This window comes from Cryptococcus neoformans, chromosome 1 (assembly GCF_000149245.1).
Source record: "Cryptococcus neoformans var. grubii H99 chromosome 1, complete sequence".
In the NCBI taxonomy this organism is placed as follows: Eukaryota; Fungi; Basidiomycota; class Tremellomycetes; order Tremellales; family Cryptococcaceae; genus Cryptococcus; species Cryptococcus neoformans.
Window position 1 is genome coordinate 936,303 of NC_026745.1, and position 14,330 is coordinate 950,632.

At 48.0% G+C, this 14,330-nt stretch overlaps 6 protein-coding genes and 1 pseudogene; 4 read left to right on the forward strand and 3 right to left on the reverse strand.

Moving 5' to 3' along the window:
- The first annotated feature begins 24 nt into the window (after window positions 1-24).
- Window positions 25-3,359, forward strand: CNAG_00368 (vacuolar-sorting protein 53 long isoform). XM_012190891.1 has 16 exons: window positions 25-209; window positions 265-410; window positions 470-620; window positions 670-740; window positions 790-917; window positions 966-1,052; window positions 1,102-1,432; window positions 1,478-1,581; window positions 1,636-1,862; window positions 1,923-2,133; window positions 2,202-2,426; window positions 2,479-2,548; window positions 2,596-2,672; window positions 2,720-2,802; window positions 2,850-2,908; window positions 2,966-3,359. Exons 1-16 carry the CDS (start codon window positions 116-118, stop codon window positions 3,308-3,310), a joined length of 2,409 nt encoding a protein of 802 aa, XP_012046281.1. The 5' UTR covers window positions 25-115; the 3' UTR covers window positions 3,311-3,359.
- Window positions 3,269-5,144, reverse strand: CNAG_00369 (hypothetical protein). XM_012191288.1 has 6 exons: window positions 4,734-5,144; window positions 4,650-4,671; window positions 4,557-4,594; window positions 4,395-4,505; window positions 4,150-4,339; window positions 3,269-4,093 (listed from the first exon to the last, which is right to left on the reverse strand). Exons 1-6 carry the CDS (start codon window positions 4,781-4,783, stop codon window positions 3,413-3,415), a joined length of 1,092 nt encoding a protein of 363 aa, XP_012046678.1. The 5' UTR covers window positions 4,784-5,144; the 3' UTR covers window positions 3,269-3,412.
- Window positions 5,145-5,250: 106 nt separating this feature from the next.
- CNAG_10007 lies at window positions 5,251-5,346 on the forward strand (annotated as a pseudogene). The gene has a single exon. The product of its transcript is annotated as a tRNA-OTHER (tRNA).
- A 411-nt stretch (window positions 5,347-5,757) lies between these two features.
- Window positions 5,758-6,928, reverse strand: CNAG_00370 (polyubiquitin). XM_012191289.1 has 6 exons: window positions 6,861-6,928; window positions 6,773-6,792; window positions 6,538-6,695; window positions 6,239-6,330; window positions 6,124-6,183; window positions 5,758-6,065 (listed from the first exon to the last, which is right to left on the reverse strand). The coding sequence occupies exons 2-6, from the start codon at window positions 6,790-6,792 to the stop codon at window positions 6,006-6,008; spliced, it is 390 nt and encodes a 129-aa protein (XP_012046679.1). The 5' UTR covers window positions 6,861-6,928; the 3' UTR covers window positions 5,758-6,005.
- Window positions 6,929-7,107: 179 nt separating this feature from the next.
- Window positions 7,108-8,454, forward strand: CNAG_00371 (methylglutaconyl-CoA hydratase). XM_012190892.1 has 5 exons: window positions 7,108-7,456; window positions 7,522-7,559; window positions 7,607-7,836; window positions 7,888-8,043; window positions 8,109-8,454. The coding sequence occupies exons 1-5, from the start codon at window positions 7,145-7,147 to the stop codon at window positions 8,363-8,365; spliced, it is 993 nt and encodes a 330-aa protein (XP_012046282.1). The 5' UTR covers window positions 7,108-7,144; the 3' UTR covers window positions 8,366-8,454.
- On the reverse strand, window positions 8,388-14,195 carry CNAG_00372 (chromatin structure-remodeling complex protein RSC7). XM_012190893.1 has 9 exons: window positions 13,818-14,195; window positions 13,006-13,757; window positions 12,753-12,943; window positions 11,790-12,696; window positions 10,336-11,738; window positions 10,003-10,287; window positions 9,564-9,956; window positions 8,779-9,515; window positions 8,388-8,720 (listed from the first exon to the last, which is right to left on the reverse strand). Exons 5-9 carry the CDS (start codon window positions 10,883-10,885, stop codon window positions 8,451-8,453), a joined length of 2,235 nt encoding a protein of 744 aa, XP_012046283.1. The 5' UTR covers window positions 10,886-11,738; window positions 11,790-12,696; window positions 12,753-12,943; window positions 13,006-13,757; window positions 13,818-14,195; the 3' UTR covers window positions 8,388-8,450.
- CNAG_00373 (glucan 1,3-beta-glucosidase) lies at window positions 11,059-13,877 on the forward strand. XM_012191290.1 has 7 exons: window positions 11,059-11,660; window positions 11,721-11,890; window positions 11,934-12,192; window positions 12,254-12,476; window positions 12,527-12,656; window positions 12,705-12,953; window positions 13,023-13,877. The coding sequence occupies exons 1-7, from the start codon at window positions 11,436-11,438 to the stop codon at window positions 13,354-13,356; spliced, it is 1,590 nt and encodes a 529-aa protein (XP_012046680.1). The 5' UTR covers window positions 11,059-11,435; the 3' UTR covers window positions 13,357-13,877.
- Window positions 14,196-14,330: the final 135 nt, after the last annotated feature.

Genomic DNA, 14,330 nt, shown 5'->3' on the forward strand with positions numbered 1-14,330 from the left:
TCAACAAAAACCAACTCGCGCTCGACGTGACGAGGCCGGTCGACTTGACGGATGACGACAAAGATCTCGATAACATCGATTTATCTTCTAAAGTGACTCTCCTCCCAAATCAAGCATGCCATCGTCCAGCGCCCAACCAACAACCATCCATGCATCAGCGGCAGCGAGCACGAGCGCCATAGACCGTCTAGCCAAGGAGTTCCCCGACGGCAAGTTCACGCCTTCTTACACTGAGCATGCCCAACTAATGTAAAAGGCCCGCAGTCGAATCGTTGGGCCGGCACAAGCAGATACGGGCGAAGCTGCAGCTAGAGATCATGGGGATTCGGGAGGAAGTTGCCAGGCTCAAAGCTGAGCTGAAGAGAGACCAGGATCCAGGCAAGATGAGCACCATTCAAAGCGAGATCGGGGTAGGTACTCTTCTCCTATCATACAGGATGTTGAGCTCACTACTATGTACTCGACGAAGCAACTCATGCTGCAAATAAATGTGATCCGTGAAAAGGCTGCCGAAGCAGAAGCAATTGTCAAAGGTATCACATCTGACATACAACGTCTGGACGTGGCCAAAAGTAACCTAACCACAACCATACAAACGCTGGAGAGATGGGCCATGCTCAGTGAGTATTGCATAGAAGGAATTACATGCGCTTACAATTATATAACTAGGGCAAGCTCATCAGCAGTTGAGTCAGCTCCTACCTACACGGCGATATAAGGAAATATCGCAAGCTCTTGCAGTATGCTCAGCTCAATCTTCTCGATGGACCTAGCTTATCCTGCAAATAGGCGGTGATGGAACTCCTTGGCCCTCTCAAACCACTTTCCACTATCCCTACCGTTTCTCACCTCTTCAAGGAAGCTGAAAATGACAGGAAAACCGTTCAAGAAAAAGTGGCTGTTGAGATGGATGCCTTGTGAGTCCAATTTTTGCTGTGGTGCTTTATTGACGGTATTGTGTGTAGCTTCAAGCAGGCTCCGAATAAACCGGTAGACAAAAGGACCATCTCAGAAGTCTGTTTGGCTGTTGATGTATTAGGCGGCGACTTCAGGTGAGCCCAATATACAGACCAAAAGCTGGTTCTGACCTACTTCTGGAAGAAACCACATAATCGAGCGTTACCTACAACTTCAACTTGCAGAATATCGCAGAATATTCCGTGCAACTGACGAAGCCGGTCAATTGGACAACGTGCCACGCCGATACGCATGGTTCCGTAGAGTTCTCAAGCATCATGATGAGGAAGACGCAATGCTATTCCCCGAGTCTTGGCAAGTAACTCGCCTTCTTGTTGCCAATTTTTCGGAGTGCACCAGATCGGATTTGGCCAATGTACTGGCCAAACAGACCCCAGCTGTCAATGTCCTTCTAGATGCATTGCAAGGAACTTTGGATTTCGAAGGGGGCATGTCGAGAAAATTCGGGATGCCGGTAAGTTCCAAGACAGATGTAGGTTGTTTCGCTAAGACGGATTAGTTTGAGGAGGTCACTAGCCTATCATTGAGGGGCGAAACTTCAAAATGGGTCATCGCATCTGCATTTGATAAGTATCTCAGCGTATATGTGGATGCCCAAGATCGGTGAGCTGTCTATGCAATGGCCTGGAAATGGCGTGCTAACGCGCTAGCTATTAGTGCCATCTTGGACATGCTCTCAGCATATCGTGGACTCAAATCTCGTTCGTCTCTCGAGGGTGCCATACAAGAAGAGACAGACGCACCCTCCCCCACAATACTTCCATCGTCCACGGAGCTGTTCTATTTCTATGGTCAGCAATTGGAACAGTGTGAAAAATATTCGAAGGGCGAAACCATGAAGAAGCTTTCGCAAGTCTTTGCCAAGTGGCTAAGGATCTATGCTGGTGAGATACATAGAGGTTACCCTTTTAGAGTCAGAAGCTGACTTGAAGTCGGACGACAAGACGACGTCCTCGTGGCGGGTTTGAAACCGGCCAGAAAGTCTTTAGAAGGAGGGGACAATTTGCAAGGAGTGAATACAGCCTGCATGGTTCTGAATACAGCAGAGTATTGCCTGAACACATCTTTACAGCTTGAGGAGCGGCTTAAAGACAAAATTGACCCCAAATTTCGAGAGGAAATATCTTTCCAAGACCAACGAGAAACCTTTTCCAGGTAAGCCCAATCGAGTGAAAAAAAAGAAAAACAAAAAAAACAAAGGACTCCTAGCTGACATGGTCTAGTGTCATGTCAACGTGCATAACAACAATTCTACGCGAACTTGAAACAGCTTGCGAGCCCGCTTTCGCTGCTGTTCTCAAAACCCCTTGGATGCATCTGGAAAACGTGAGCGGCCGATCAGCATATGTTGTCGATCTTGTTGGGAGTATCAAGCAAGTTGCAGAAGCTGTCAGAGGGAGGGTGGAGTCGAAAAAGTACATTAGAAACTTTGCTGACAAGGCTGTTGGGTATGTCGGTCGGATTATCACGGTGAAAATATACTAATGCATTGAATGACAGACTGGTCATAGCGAAGTTCACACAATCGGTGATTAAAAGTAGACCATTAAAGAAAATTGGTGCTGAACAGGTAAGCACATTCGATATCCCCTAGAGACTTTATTTATTGGCTATTAGATCCTCCTTGATGTCCAAGCTGTGAAAGCATGCCTGCTTGATCTTCCCGAACCCCATTCTGGAAATTCAACGACTATGTAAGTAGAATCGGGCCTTTTGCGGAGCTGACATGCACCACGCATAGCTATACGAAATACGTTACAAAGAACACAGGGCAGCTCGAGACTATGCTCAAAGTCATATTGGCACCTGATGACCCACCGGAAGGTACAGATGGACCATTCGCGATACGTACTGAGGCTAATATCTTTTAGGTTTTGTCCAGAATTATTGTCTTCTTATTGGGGACCGTTCATTCACCAATTTCCAAAAGGTAGGTCGGAAGTTAGTCGTATCTTCTTGAACGAGGGCCGACACACTTGTTTGACAGATTTTGGACCTGAAAGGTACCCCCCGTACCGACCAACAACGCTTGCTCGACATATTCCTTTCCGTCACTTCTACCAATTCTGAACTCTCGGATGCTTCCTTCCTCACTCATATCGATATGGACCCCCCGACTTCTGTCGATGTCTCCCGCGCAGTTATATCACCAGTTGGCAGTTCAGCGTCGCTGTTTTCTCCTACTAGTGGTGTTGCTGGCTTGCCAGGTCTACGGAAGTCTGGCAGTACAGATGGTACTGAAAGATCAGAAACACCCAAAGCATTCGGAGAATTCAGAAGACTGGTCAACTTTGCCACAAGAAGGGATAACATCACTACGACGCCACATTAAGCGGCAGCCACAGATAGATTTGAATCATGCATTACATGTTTACTGATGGCTGTTCTGTTGACAAATACAGTATATTTATGGTCTAGAACACCCTTGTTACCGTCATTGGCCTGTCTGGCCAGCTAAAGGTGACGATGCTCCTACCACCGCACCTGCAATAGGGACAGACTTATCTCCTCCCGGCCACTTCAGTGGTGATCTGCTTGCTTCCATCGTTGGTACAGCCGCCGTTGAAACCCCCAAGGAAGCTGCGCCACCCGATGTTGATGGAGTAAGTCCTACTGCGCTATTTGCATAACCAGCGCTATATTTGGGGACGAAAGGTACGGATATATTTCTCACGGGTGCAGCCCCTCCCTTGACATTCAGCCCCTTGCCAGACAGGCTCTGATTTTGACCACCGAATTGATTATCCATTGCTATCTCTATGTTCTTCAGCACTTCTCTGGGATCGCTTGTTTGAGCAGGTGTCTTCGCAAGCGTCTCAAGGGAGACAAGGGAAGCCCTTGTGACTTGCAAAGCGTGGAAAAGGTGCCAATCTGGACCGGTTGGTGATGCCTTCCCGTCAGATCCATCTAACGGACTGCTGCCACTTAGGCCGTCATCTCTCTTTTCTTCATCCGGTTCTTTTGCCCCATCTAAAGAGGAAGGTTGTATGCCATCAGGTTGACTAGACGCCGCAGAAGGAATAGAGCGCCAAAGTGTGGTGGTACGCGGATTGGCTGGAGGACGATTCTCTGACAGGATGCCCAGAGTCTTCGAGATGAGGCTCGTCGCATTTTTCTTATGCAGTTTCGTCAGATCATAACGGATGAAGGAAACGATGTACACAAACGTACTAATCGTGTAGACATCACATCGAACAACGTCGGACATTGATAGATCTTCTCATGGAGTATGAACCATGCGCCAGTGACTCTATCACGTTTCCCTGACGGCTCAACTTCACGCCGATGAATCACAAACAGGTCGGAAGGTTGAGAATGTGCCACGACGTATTCGAAGCCAGACATAAAGGCATTAAGTTCGCTGCGATAAATCGTCAAGCACAATGGAATCCACAAATGACCAATGATTAACGTACACCTTTTCCTCTGCATGTCCATAAGCCGGATTTTCTATGCGCCTTTGAGTTCGCAACACATTGTTATTAGATTTGGCGTCCCAAAACGGAGAATATGCAAAGTAGTCCATTCTGGGTTTAATAGTCAACATTTTGGAACGGTCGGAGATGTGTTCAACTTACGCTAGATCAGGAGTGGCTAGAGATCTTGCAGGATTGGCCTAAAATTACTTTGAGCAAGGATGAGGTTGAGAAAAACTCTTCTAGTGATCTCACAGCTATAGCTTCTGGCCATGACCTACAAAGCAGAAAGAAGGGCTGTTTCAGCCTATGCGATTAAATCACTGACGTATCGCTTACCAATGAATATGAGAAAGATCTTGCTCAATTTCTTCAACTTGCTGAGCCATTATTGATAGAACGCTGCACACTATAATTATGGGTGTGATTAAAGAGTATGCGTGAGGAGATGCGACGGAAACAAGCAGCTAAATGGTGCAGAACACACGAGATCAGCAAAGAAGTGAGGGCAATAAAAGAAAGAACAATTGAGACAGCGACAAAGAGAACAACAACGAAGCGCAACTAGTGAAGAAGACGGACTCCAATCCGTCGTCGTGCCGGAGTGGAGGTCGCTATCATGATGGGCGGCTGCAGGAATTAAAATAACCGTTATTATTGTACTCAGCTACGATCATTTTTCGCAATACTGTCTTCCCTCCTCTTGAACCGCTCCATCGCCCAGTATTCCGAAGACCCTGCCAAAGTACTCAAATATGTAAAATCAATTCTTTATTGGAGGAAAGCAGGAACAGTTCATCTCTGGCCTTTGTATATATCAAACTGAAAAAGTTCGTCCATCAGGGAAATTCTTTCTGGCGAGGTCGGATAGCCCGGTTATTCCGGAACATTCGAATTAACAATACGAGATGTTCTGCCGCAAGGCGCGTGCGTTCGAATCGCACCCTCGTCGTTTCCTTTTTTGCTATTCAAAAAACCATGTGCGAAATCCGTCCTCATAATTCGATTTATATTTCATGCGATCCCATTGATGAAGACGGCATAAACAGCACTTTCCAAATGAAACTACTCAGTATATCGTTGCTATCACCTTAAAAACTTATGTTCACTAGCAGCCAACAGTTCAAAATCGGTGGCTGTATTACGGTATCGGATTTCTGTATCAGGCCAGCAGCTGATAAACTCTTTTGGATGTAACAACTGTTATTGAACTCAACAGTGCATACCATTGATGTACGCTGTCAGTGGGGATGGTAGATCCTTGAATTAGCTGTTGAATATGTTTATGAATCTTCCTCTCAACCAGAAGGCCAAGAGACGAGAAACCCAAGTTCTTAAGAGATTCAGTTTGTCTTGGCAACCTGATACCGTAGCTCTGCTGATCGTCGCAATGGATAAAACTCATCTAGCTCGGCGAGAACAGCGGAACAACTTCGACCATATGCACATCCTGGCCCCTGCCAGTGCCTCTACCGAACGTAATCGCGATCCGACAGCCGCATGATCCACGTCCCAGTCGTCCTGATCATTGGCAGTATCGAGCAAAGGAATACATCGCACTATTGGTACCCCAAGGCCCCACCTCCAACACCAAAGAGAATACAAGCAAGTTTACTTCTTGAGGGCCTTCTTGGGTCGGATCTGGGAAGAGTGGCCACACTTCCTCTTTCGCTATTTGTGACATGTTCGTCAGCCAGGCAACACATGTCACTGGGAAGTCAAAACATACGCAGTTGGTGGCACGGGGAGGGAGACGGGCGTAGCACTTTCGGCAGATTTGCTTCTCACACTGCAAAGCTTGTCAGACATGTTTCCTTTCACGTCACGATACAGGCCCAACTCACGTTGTACTTAGAAGCAAGGGCCTTGAGAGAGGGCTCGATGATACCACCTCGGAGACGGAGGACAAGATGGAGGGTGGACTCCTTCTGGATGTCTGTAAACGACGCAGACGTCAGCACGGCCATTACTTCTGCTTCGAAACCCATTATCCCCTTCTTTCCCCGCCTCTCCTACAACATTCATCCGACGGGAGCTCAAATGCGTCCCACACCTGGCCATCCCCCTTCCTGTTCGATGCGCTTCATGCTGCTTCTGCATATCCTCCTTCTCGTCTCCCCTTTCAATGCCGAGTAATACCCACTGTAGTCAGAAAGGGTCCTGCCGTCCTCGAGCTGCTTTCCGGCGAAGATCAATCGCTGTTGGTCAGGGGGAATACCCTCCTTGTCCTGGATCTTGGACTTGACATTGTCGATGGTGTCGGAGGACTCAACCTCGAGGGTGATGGTCTTTCCGGTAAGACTGCAAACAATCCATCAGAACAAATTCTTCAATAGAAACGTTGTGTTTTTTGGCAGAAGGGCGGAATGGGGACATACGTCTTGACGAAGATCTGCATCTGTAAAACAAAGATCCTTATCAGCATTGACGAACTGGAGGATTTGAGTCTGTGGGGACTACACTCACCTTAACTGTCCTGCAAACTCGTTAGTATTGAAGGTGAAGGTCGAGTTCGAGAATTAAGGTCAAAGAAGACGAGCTGCCCGCGGAGAAAAATCGACGAAACTCCGAGCCCCTCTCAGCGAATGTGGCAGATGTGGCACCCTTTTATGATTATGTAATCCGAGTTCCCGAAGGGCCAGCAGCAGAAGAAGGCCGGGATTTTGATGCGGGATAGCCGGAAGATGTTTGTACAAGTGACCAACAAATCCATCTCTCGTCATTACGGCCGCTGCTAGTGCTCCATTATTATGCATGTTGGAACGAACAGTATAGATACGGACACTTCATGGTTTCACATCTACTGTGACTACCATTCCCAGCAACTTCTACCAACCCCGATGCTCCTCCCATTGGTCAGACACGTATCCAAGCCACAATCCAAGCAACGATGCCTCGCCGCATGGGGAAGGACCATATCGACCACCCCCGAGCCTCACGCCTACCTCCGACCCCTGCTCACAACCACTGCAGACGCCAAGTTGCCTGAGCTTGATAGGGTTATGACACTCATGCTGAATCGGCCGGCCACTAAAAATGCACTGACTGTTCAAATGGTTTCGGTATGTGCTCTAATAATCTGCATAGCGTTACTCTGTATCATACTGAGTATGAGCTTTGTATGTAGGAGATGCGTGAGGCCCTGGCCACCTTGAATCCTGCAGAGTGCGTCAAGGTTATTCCGTTTAAGCTTCGCATCTAATCTTTACTAGCTCCCGTCTACTTCTCATACAGTCTTCCAACCCCTCCCTTTTTTGTTCTGGCGCAGACTTGCGTGAACGTCGAACTATGAGCCCGATGCAGGTCTCTAATTTCCTTGACAATCTTAGACAACTGCTGGCCGAGCTAGAGGCTTTGCCGATCCCGACTGTTGCTGTGATTGACGGATATGCTTTGGGAGGAGGGGCAGAGCTGTCTTTGGGGTGTGATTTAAGAGTCGGCGGTGAGGCCACTTATGTCTACCATGGACATTGTTAACAGGTTGTCGCTTCAGGAGATAATACCAAGATTGCTTTACCGGAGACTAAGCTTGGCATTATTCCAGGAGCGGGCGGCACCCAACGCCTCACCCGGATCGTAGGCGTGGCCAAGTCTAAGGAACTTATATTCACAGGGCGTCACGTTCAAGGGCCGGAAGCCGAACACATCGGTACGGATTGCTATCTATAGCTGGTAATCATTATATTGCGTTTGTTGCGCTGACGTCCGTATCAGGCCTTTTGAACATTTACGCCTCCTCTCCTTCCTCCCCTTTCGAAGCCGCACTCATTTTAGCCCGTCAAATTCTGACATCTGCCCCCCTGGCTCTGGCAGCCGCAAAACGAGCCATTTCATCAGCACCAGAGTTGTCTCTTGAATCCGGACTCGACCTGGAACGAGCTGTCTATAATGGGCTGTTGGATACAGATGACAGACAAGAAGGGCTGAAGGCTTTTGCAGAGAAGAGAAGGGCGGATTTTCGTGGACGATAATCGTGAAGCAATATCAACAATTAAATGTGAACAATAATACATGATAAACAATAATACATGATAATAATACATGTATCCACCTAAACTATATTTTTTTTGCACGCATTCTCCGTTCCCACTTCTCTGCTTCTTCTATCATAGTCAATCGTTGTTGCGTTTGGCTGTCTTCATCTGTTTCCAGTACGTATTCTACGCTGGCCAGACCGCGGGCAGCAGATCCAGTGATTGTGGACTGAACACAGTGGAGGTGCTGTGTGTCAGTTGATGAGGAAAGAATGGGATAGGGACTGGTTTGAGCAAGGAAAGCGATGGTTGGTTGAGTGAACAAGGGTATATGGGGCATGTTGGTGTGGGGCTGACATCAAGTCAGATTCTGCAATTAGGTGGGGAAGATTTTTTGAAAACGGACTCACTTCATAAGCAGCTCGAACTGCACCTGGTTGCCAGCTCTTGCCCAAACCCCAATTATACTTGCTGGTCAATTTCCCTGGCTCTTCGATGATGACTGCTTCCTTGTCTTCAACGGCAGCTTGGGGAACGTCGGCGTCCTCATTTTCGAGAGCTTCCTCCGTTGAAGTACTTTGTTCATCGTTTTCTATATCTTCCATTGTTACTTCGTGGGATAGACCGCTCTTTTTGCTCTCTGCGGGGAGAGTTGCTCTAAACACGTCTGCTGTCTCTCCAGTTAGTTCTGATTTGCCCATCGTTCCCTCTGTCGCATTCTCAGCAGCGAATACCCATCCTCTCGAGGCATCTACGCCTTCCAGCAGCTTCAATCTCTCCTCCCTGTATTTTCTTAGCTGTTCGTCCACAGCTCTCGCCTCTTCCGCTGTTCTCAACATCCAATCTTCTTCTGTCACACCCGCTGTTCTAAGCCTGCTTCTTTTGTTACCCCACCCACTGTCTGTCCATGGATCCACGCCGTTTCCAGCAAAATGCGTTGTCGGGCCACCAACGGTGTAGAATGTCGACAAATGGGCCAAAGAGCGGGAAGATTCGCCAGGCGCAGAACGAAGAGCACGTTCGCTGTTCACATTGGCGGAGGGGACATATTCCTCGTCTTGTACGACGGATCCAGGTTCAATGCCGTTCTCTGCACATTTGGCGGCGGCTTCATCCTCATAATAATCGTCAACGACATGCCTACCGTCTGTTCCATTGTCAGCGTGGTGTACCATTGGACAATGACATCATGTACTTTTGATAACTTTAGAACCCATGACTTTGAAAACATTCCGCATAGCGACCATTGTCACTTGTCGGTGTTTCAAATTTCCTGATATTCGCCCTAGATCGATCAATTTGACTCGTTCGCCAGCGGTACACGATAACTTGAGGACCGTGGGGTAGCGCCTAAGGAAGGCAAGGGAATCCGAATACCCACATGCTCGAGCGGCATCGATAGTAAGCGCATAAATGCGTTCGGGATTTCGCCGTTCGACCGAGGTAAATGTAACGAGTTTATATTCTCGATCGCCTTGAAGACGACCAGCAGCGTCGATTTTCATGTCGCCCTTGGGATCATCCGGTATAATTAATTCATCGTCGCCGACAGTGTATTCCTCATTTTTAATGGAGACAGTGGCTCCCACTGCTCCCATCAGCTAATGTGACTCATCGACAAAATCTGCACGTACTCTTATAATCGGCTGGAGGGCCTACAGCATGCTTTTTGGTCCCGGTAGATCTCCTTGCGGATTTGGGAGTATCATCCTCCCCTCGCTCTGCTCTCTCGCGTCGGACTTTTTCCCATCTGGCCCTAGCAGCCGCGGCGGCAGCACCCTTGACACTGAAGCCTCCTCGACCAGAGCCACCCGGAATCTTTTCCTTCTTGTACGAAGTATCGTTTTTGTCGTCATCATCATCGTCGTCTACGGGTCGCTTTGGAGGTCTACCCCGTCGCCGGGGCGTAGTAACTGCGGCTATGCTTGGATTAGACCGAGACCAGATCGCTCGATCGCAAGACTTACCGAGAGTCGATGCTTCATCTTCATCTCCGTCCATCCTGTCGTCTATAGGTATCTCCTTATAGCTCACACTTTCTCTCCCTCTTCTTGTTGACCTTGTTTCGTCATCTTCATCGCCTTGATCCAAATCTGTGTCCCCGTCTTCCACCGGTGCTTTCCGTTTGTTTGTGGATCCCTTTGGTCTCCCTCTGCTGCGCTTCGGAGGCTCTGGAGCCGTCATGAACTCTTCATCATCTTCCTCTTCAGCGTCTTCACCCTCTGCATCTTCGTCTCCACCGTCACCTTCAACATTTGAGTTTGCGAGCTCCTCGTATTCTTCCAAGTCTGGTTGGCCTCGGAGGACTCTACGTGTCCGTGGCGTTGGCTCGACGGCTGAAATGCTGGCTTGAGGGGAGGAAACAGCTGCGCGCTTCCCCCTTGTCCTTGATGACATCGTTATAGCTGGCCGAGATGTTTTTTTTTTTAGGATGAGATGCGTGATTTGAGACACAGTATGCATGTGGAGAGTGTTCTGAGATGACAACAACCGCATCGCGGTGCTAATGCCGCCCATAGAAGCGGCGTTAGGCAGTGTGGCGGTTGTTTAAGAGGCCAGGTCCGAGGCACGTTTTAACCCGGATTTTATGTTCCTATTCTCCGGATGGCGGCGGGGTGCCTAGTCCGGTCCTGGCTTGGCTCTTGGCGAATTCCAAGTTTCAAGTCAGAATGAAGTTGAACGCGTTTCTTCACGAACATACAGGGTGATCTCCTTCAGTTCACTTCTTTACACGCTCACCCTCCTTTTTCATCACAGGTGCTGGCGCCATTCTTACTCCTTTCAACTAACCCGTACACGGCCCAACGGCACACACACCAAGACAGTGCTATCATTGCTCTTGGCGGCTTTGCAAAGGCAAAGATTCAGCAAACTGTGCACGCTCCTCTGCCACCACTTTCTCCTCCGGTCTCGCACACGCTCTTTGATACTGAAAAGATAGTCGCTCTTTACGTTTCTCTTCGCGATATTTTCACTTTAACTACGTTCCAGACTTTTTAACTTCGTCTCTCTCAGCGACCTGACTTCATAGTCATCCTATATCATCCACGGACGCGCATAGAAGAAGATGTGGACCAATACTCTGCCGGTCCTCACCTTCGCAGTCTTCTTCGCGCATTCAGCACGCGCCCTTTCATCATGGTACACAGAGCCAGGCGGCACACCTACAGGTTCGGTAGACGGCGATAAGGTGAGAGGGGTTAATTTGGGTGGATGGTTCATCCTGGAGAATTGGATGATGCCCAGTTTTTTTGAGGACTCAGTTGTCAGAGATACGTATATCAATGATGAAGTAAGTATCGCGCCTTCGAAAAGTCTTTGGTTGAGTTAAAATTAATTCTTGTCTTCGCAGTGGTCTTTCTGTCTGGTTCTGGGACAGGATGAGTGCCTTGCAAGGCTGCAGCAACATTGGGATACTTACATCACCGAAGATGACTTCAAGCGATTCGCAAACTATTCGCTCAACACAGTCCGAATACCCATGGGATACTGGGCATGGACGACTCCGGAGGATTACGAGCCGTAAGCCAACCCGAGAATTATGGCAATACTGACAATTTTGCAGTTATATTCAAGGACAGCTTCCTTATCTTGAAAGAGCACTAAACTGGTCCAGTTGGTACGGTTTAGATGTCATGTTGGACCTCCATGGCCTTCCCGGGGGAGCGAACGGCCAAGACAACCAAGGATACAAGGGACCAATAGAGTTCCAGTTGAACAGCACGAACATGGATAGAGCCATGGGAGCACTTGCAAACATGACACAGTATGTGACATCAGAAAAATTCGACGGCGTCGTGAAGGCCATCGAACTAACGAATGAGGTGGGCGATTCCTCCAATCTTCCATATCATCCCTAACATGGACGTTGCTATCTCATGTCAGCCTTACATCTTAGAATACAGCTCACGCGGAATGGATTTCTATACTTTGGCCGACTTCTATGTGAAAGGCTACCAGGTCGTCCGAGCAAACGAGAACATCATTGACGGAGCCAATGAAATAATGGTCGTCATTCATGACGCTTTTCAGCCACTCTTAAACTGGAGGTATTTTTGGGGAGAAGAAAGTTTGGGCTTGAACTGGACTAACTATGCGCTTGATACCCGTGAGTACTGGGACTATGCTGTTGTTGAAGATCCTTCTGACGGCCCACAGATATTTATGATGCTTTTGGTGGCGCCGATCAAAAGTCATATCAAGAGCACTTGGACACAATATGTGCCCTATCCGCCTCTATCGCTGAAGCGCAGCAGTATTTCCCAGTCATTGTTGGAGAATTTGCTCTGTGAGTAAACTTGCTTTTCAGATGATTTTCGAGTCTCACACTATGCAGAGGCGTCAACACATATTGTGTGGATTATCAGTCGTGCTGGGGCCTTACCATCGACGAAGTCATCGCCAACTTTACCTCTACGTACGAGGCATCTCTCTTTTTGCGCCAATTCTGGGAGGTTCAGTCAGATGTGTATGAGCTAGGAGCTGGATGGATATTTTGGTCGGTTCACCATGAGCTTGCTGGGCCATGGAGTTGGACGCAGTCGGCTGCTCAAAATTGGATTCCAATGGATCCTTCTGAAAAAATGTAAGAAGCGGTCCATTCATCTATCTGGTTAAAGTGCGATATCCTTACTCACACGTCGGCAACCTTTAGTTGGCCCTTCAACCCTGATGCCTCTTCCTACTGTCTAGACACCTTTAACCCCCTAGAAGGTGACCAAAACCTCCCTTACTTCCCTTCGTACGCCAACAATTACACCAATATCGACATTTCCTCAGTCAAACCTGTGAAACTAAACGCAAACCCCGCTCCCGACTCCACCGGAGCCTCTGCCACTTCATCTTCTACGACTTCTCGTTCACAATCCTCGACAGCTAGCCCATCCGGCTCTTCGTCAGAAAGCGGTAGTCTTTACACAGCTCCTCTACCTTCCTCTTTGATTTTGCTGTTTATGATGGTTATGGTCGTTTCTGTCAGCCGTCTATGATTTGTAATTAGCCCTCAAGATTTCTGGCGGGAACCAGGGACTTTTGACATGGATCCGTATGGCGCGCGTGTTGACAGCTGGACAGAAAAGATAAAATATTCACGGTCTTAATACAAGCTGATTATCACTGTAATTTCTCACACAGTACTGATGAGGACAAACAAGCCGCCGATAATGTTCATCGTTCAGAATGCGGCGGTATTTTGTTTTCTCTTTTGGAGATCAGCGGTGGCGATCGATTGAAATCGTGGGTGAAATGCCTCCATGTCTTTGATACTGTGTGCAGATTTCTCCCAGTAACTGAAGGGGGGACTCCACGGAAAGAGTATCGGCGCGGTCTATCAGTTGTACGGAATCTCGTGTAATGATGCTTAAGATGTTTATAAGGGTTTGCGTTGGGCCTGCGAGATATGGCAGATCAATAAGATCCTCATCAAGCTAGCTGAGTCCTGTATACTCACGGCTTTTCTTCCTCCTTGGCCATACCGTAATCGTTTACATCTCATCTCCACTAGTACACCTATCACGATCAATTTGCCTGTCTTTTTCCCAGACATACTCCTCATGCATCAAACCGGTTTGCGGCATATATTTCTCCAATCCACGTGGTGATTCGCAAGCATTCTGGAGTAATGTGAGTATTCGGAGACGATTTGATTTTTCACATAGAGCATGGTGAATTCGGCGATAATTCAGAGCCAAAGAGGCATACTTGATTGACTACCGAATGTTACGTAGAACGAAGGCAGCGAGAACATTGAAGTGACCGGGTTGCTGCTATGCGTGCCAACAAGCGTGCTCAAGCCAATCATCACCGCGCCGTGCTATAGGTCACGTGACATTTGGTTCATGAAACGGATCATCATTCAGAGAACCATTTCGGACTAATAGGACGTGGATAGATGATATCAAGTTGGGAAGAAAGAGGATCCCAAGAGCAAAAATCAGCCGGGGTCATGATTTTTGAATACGTT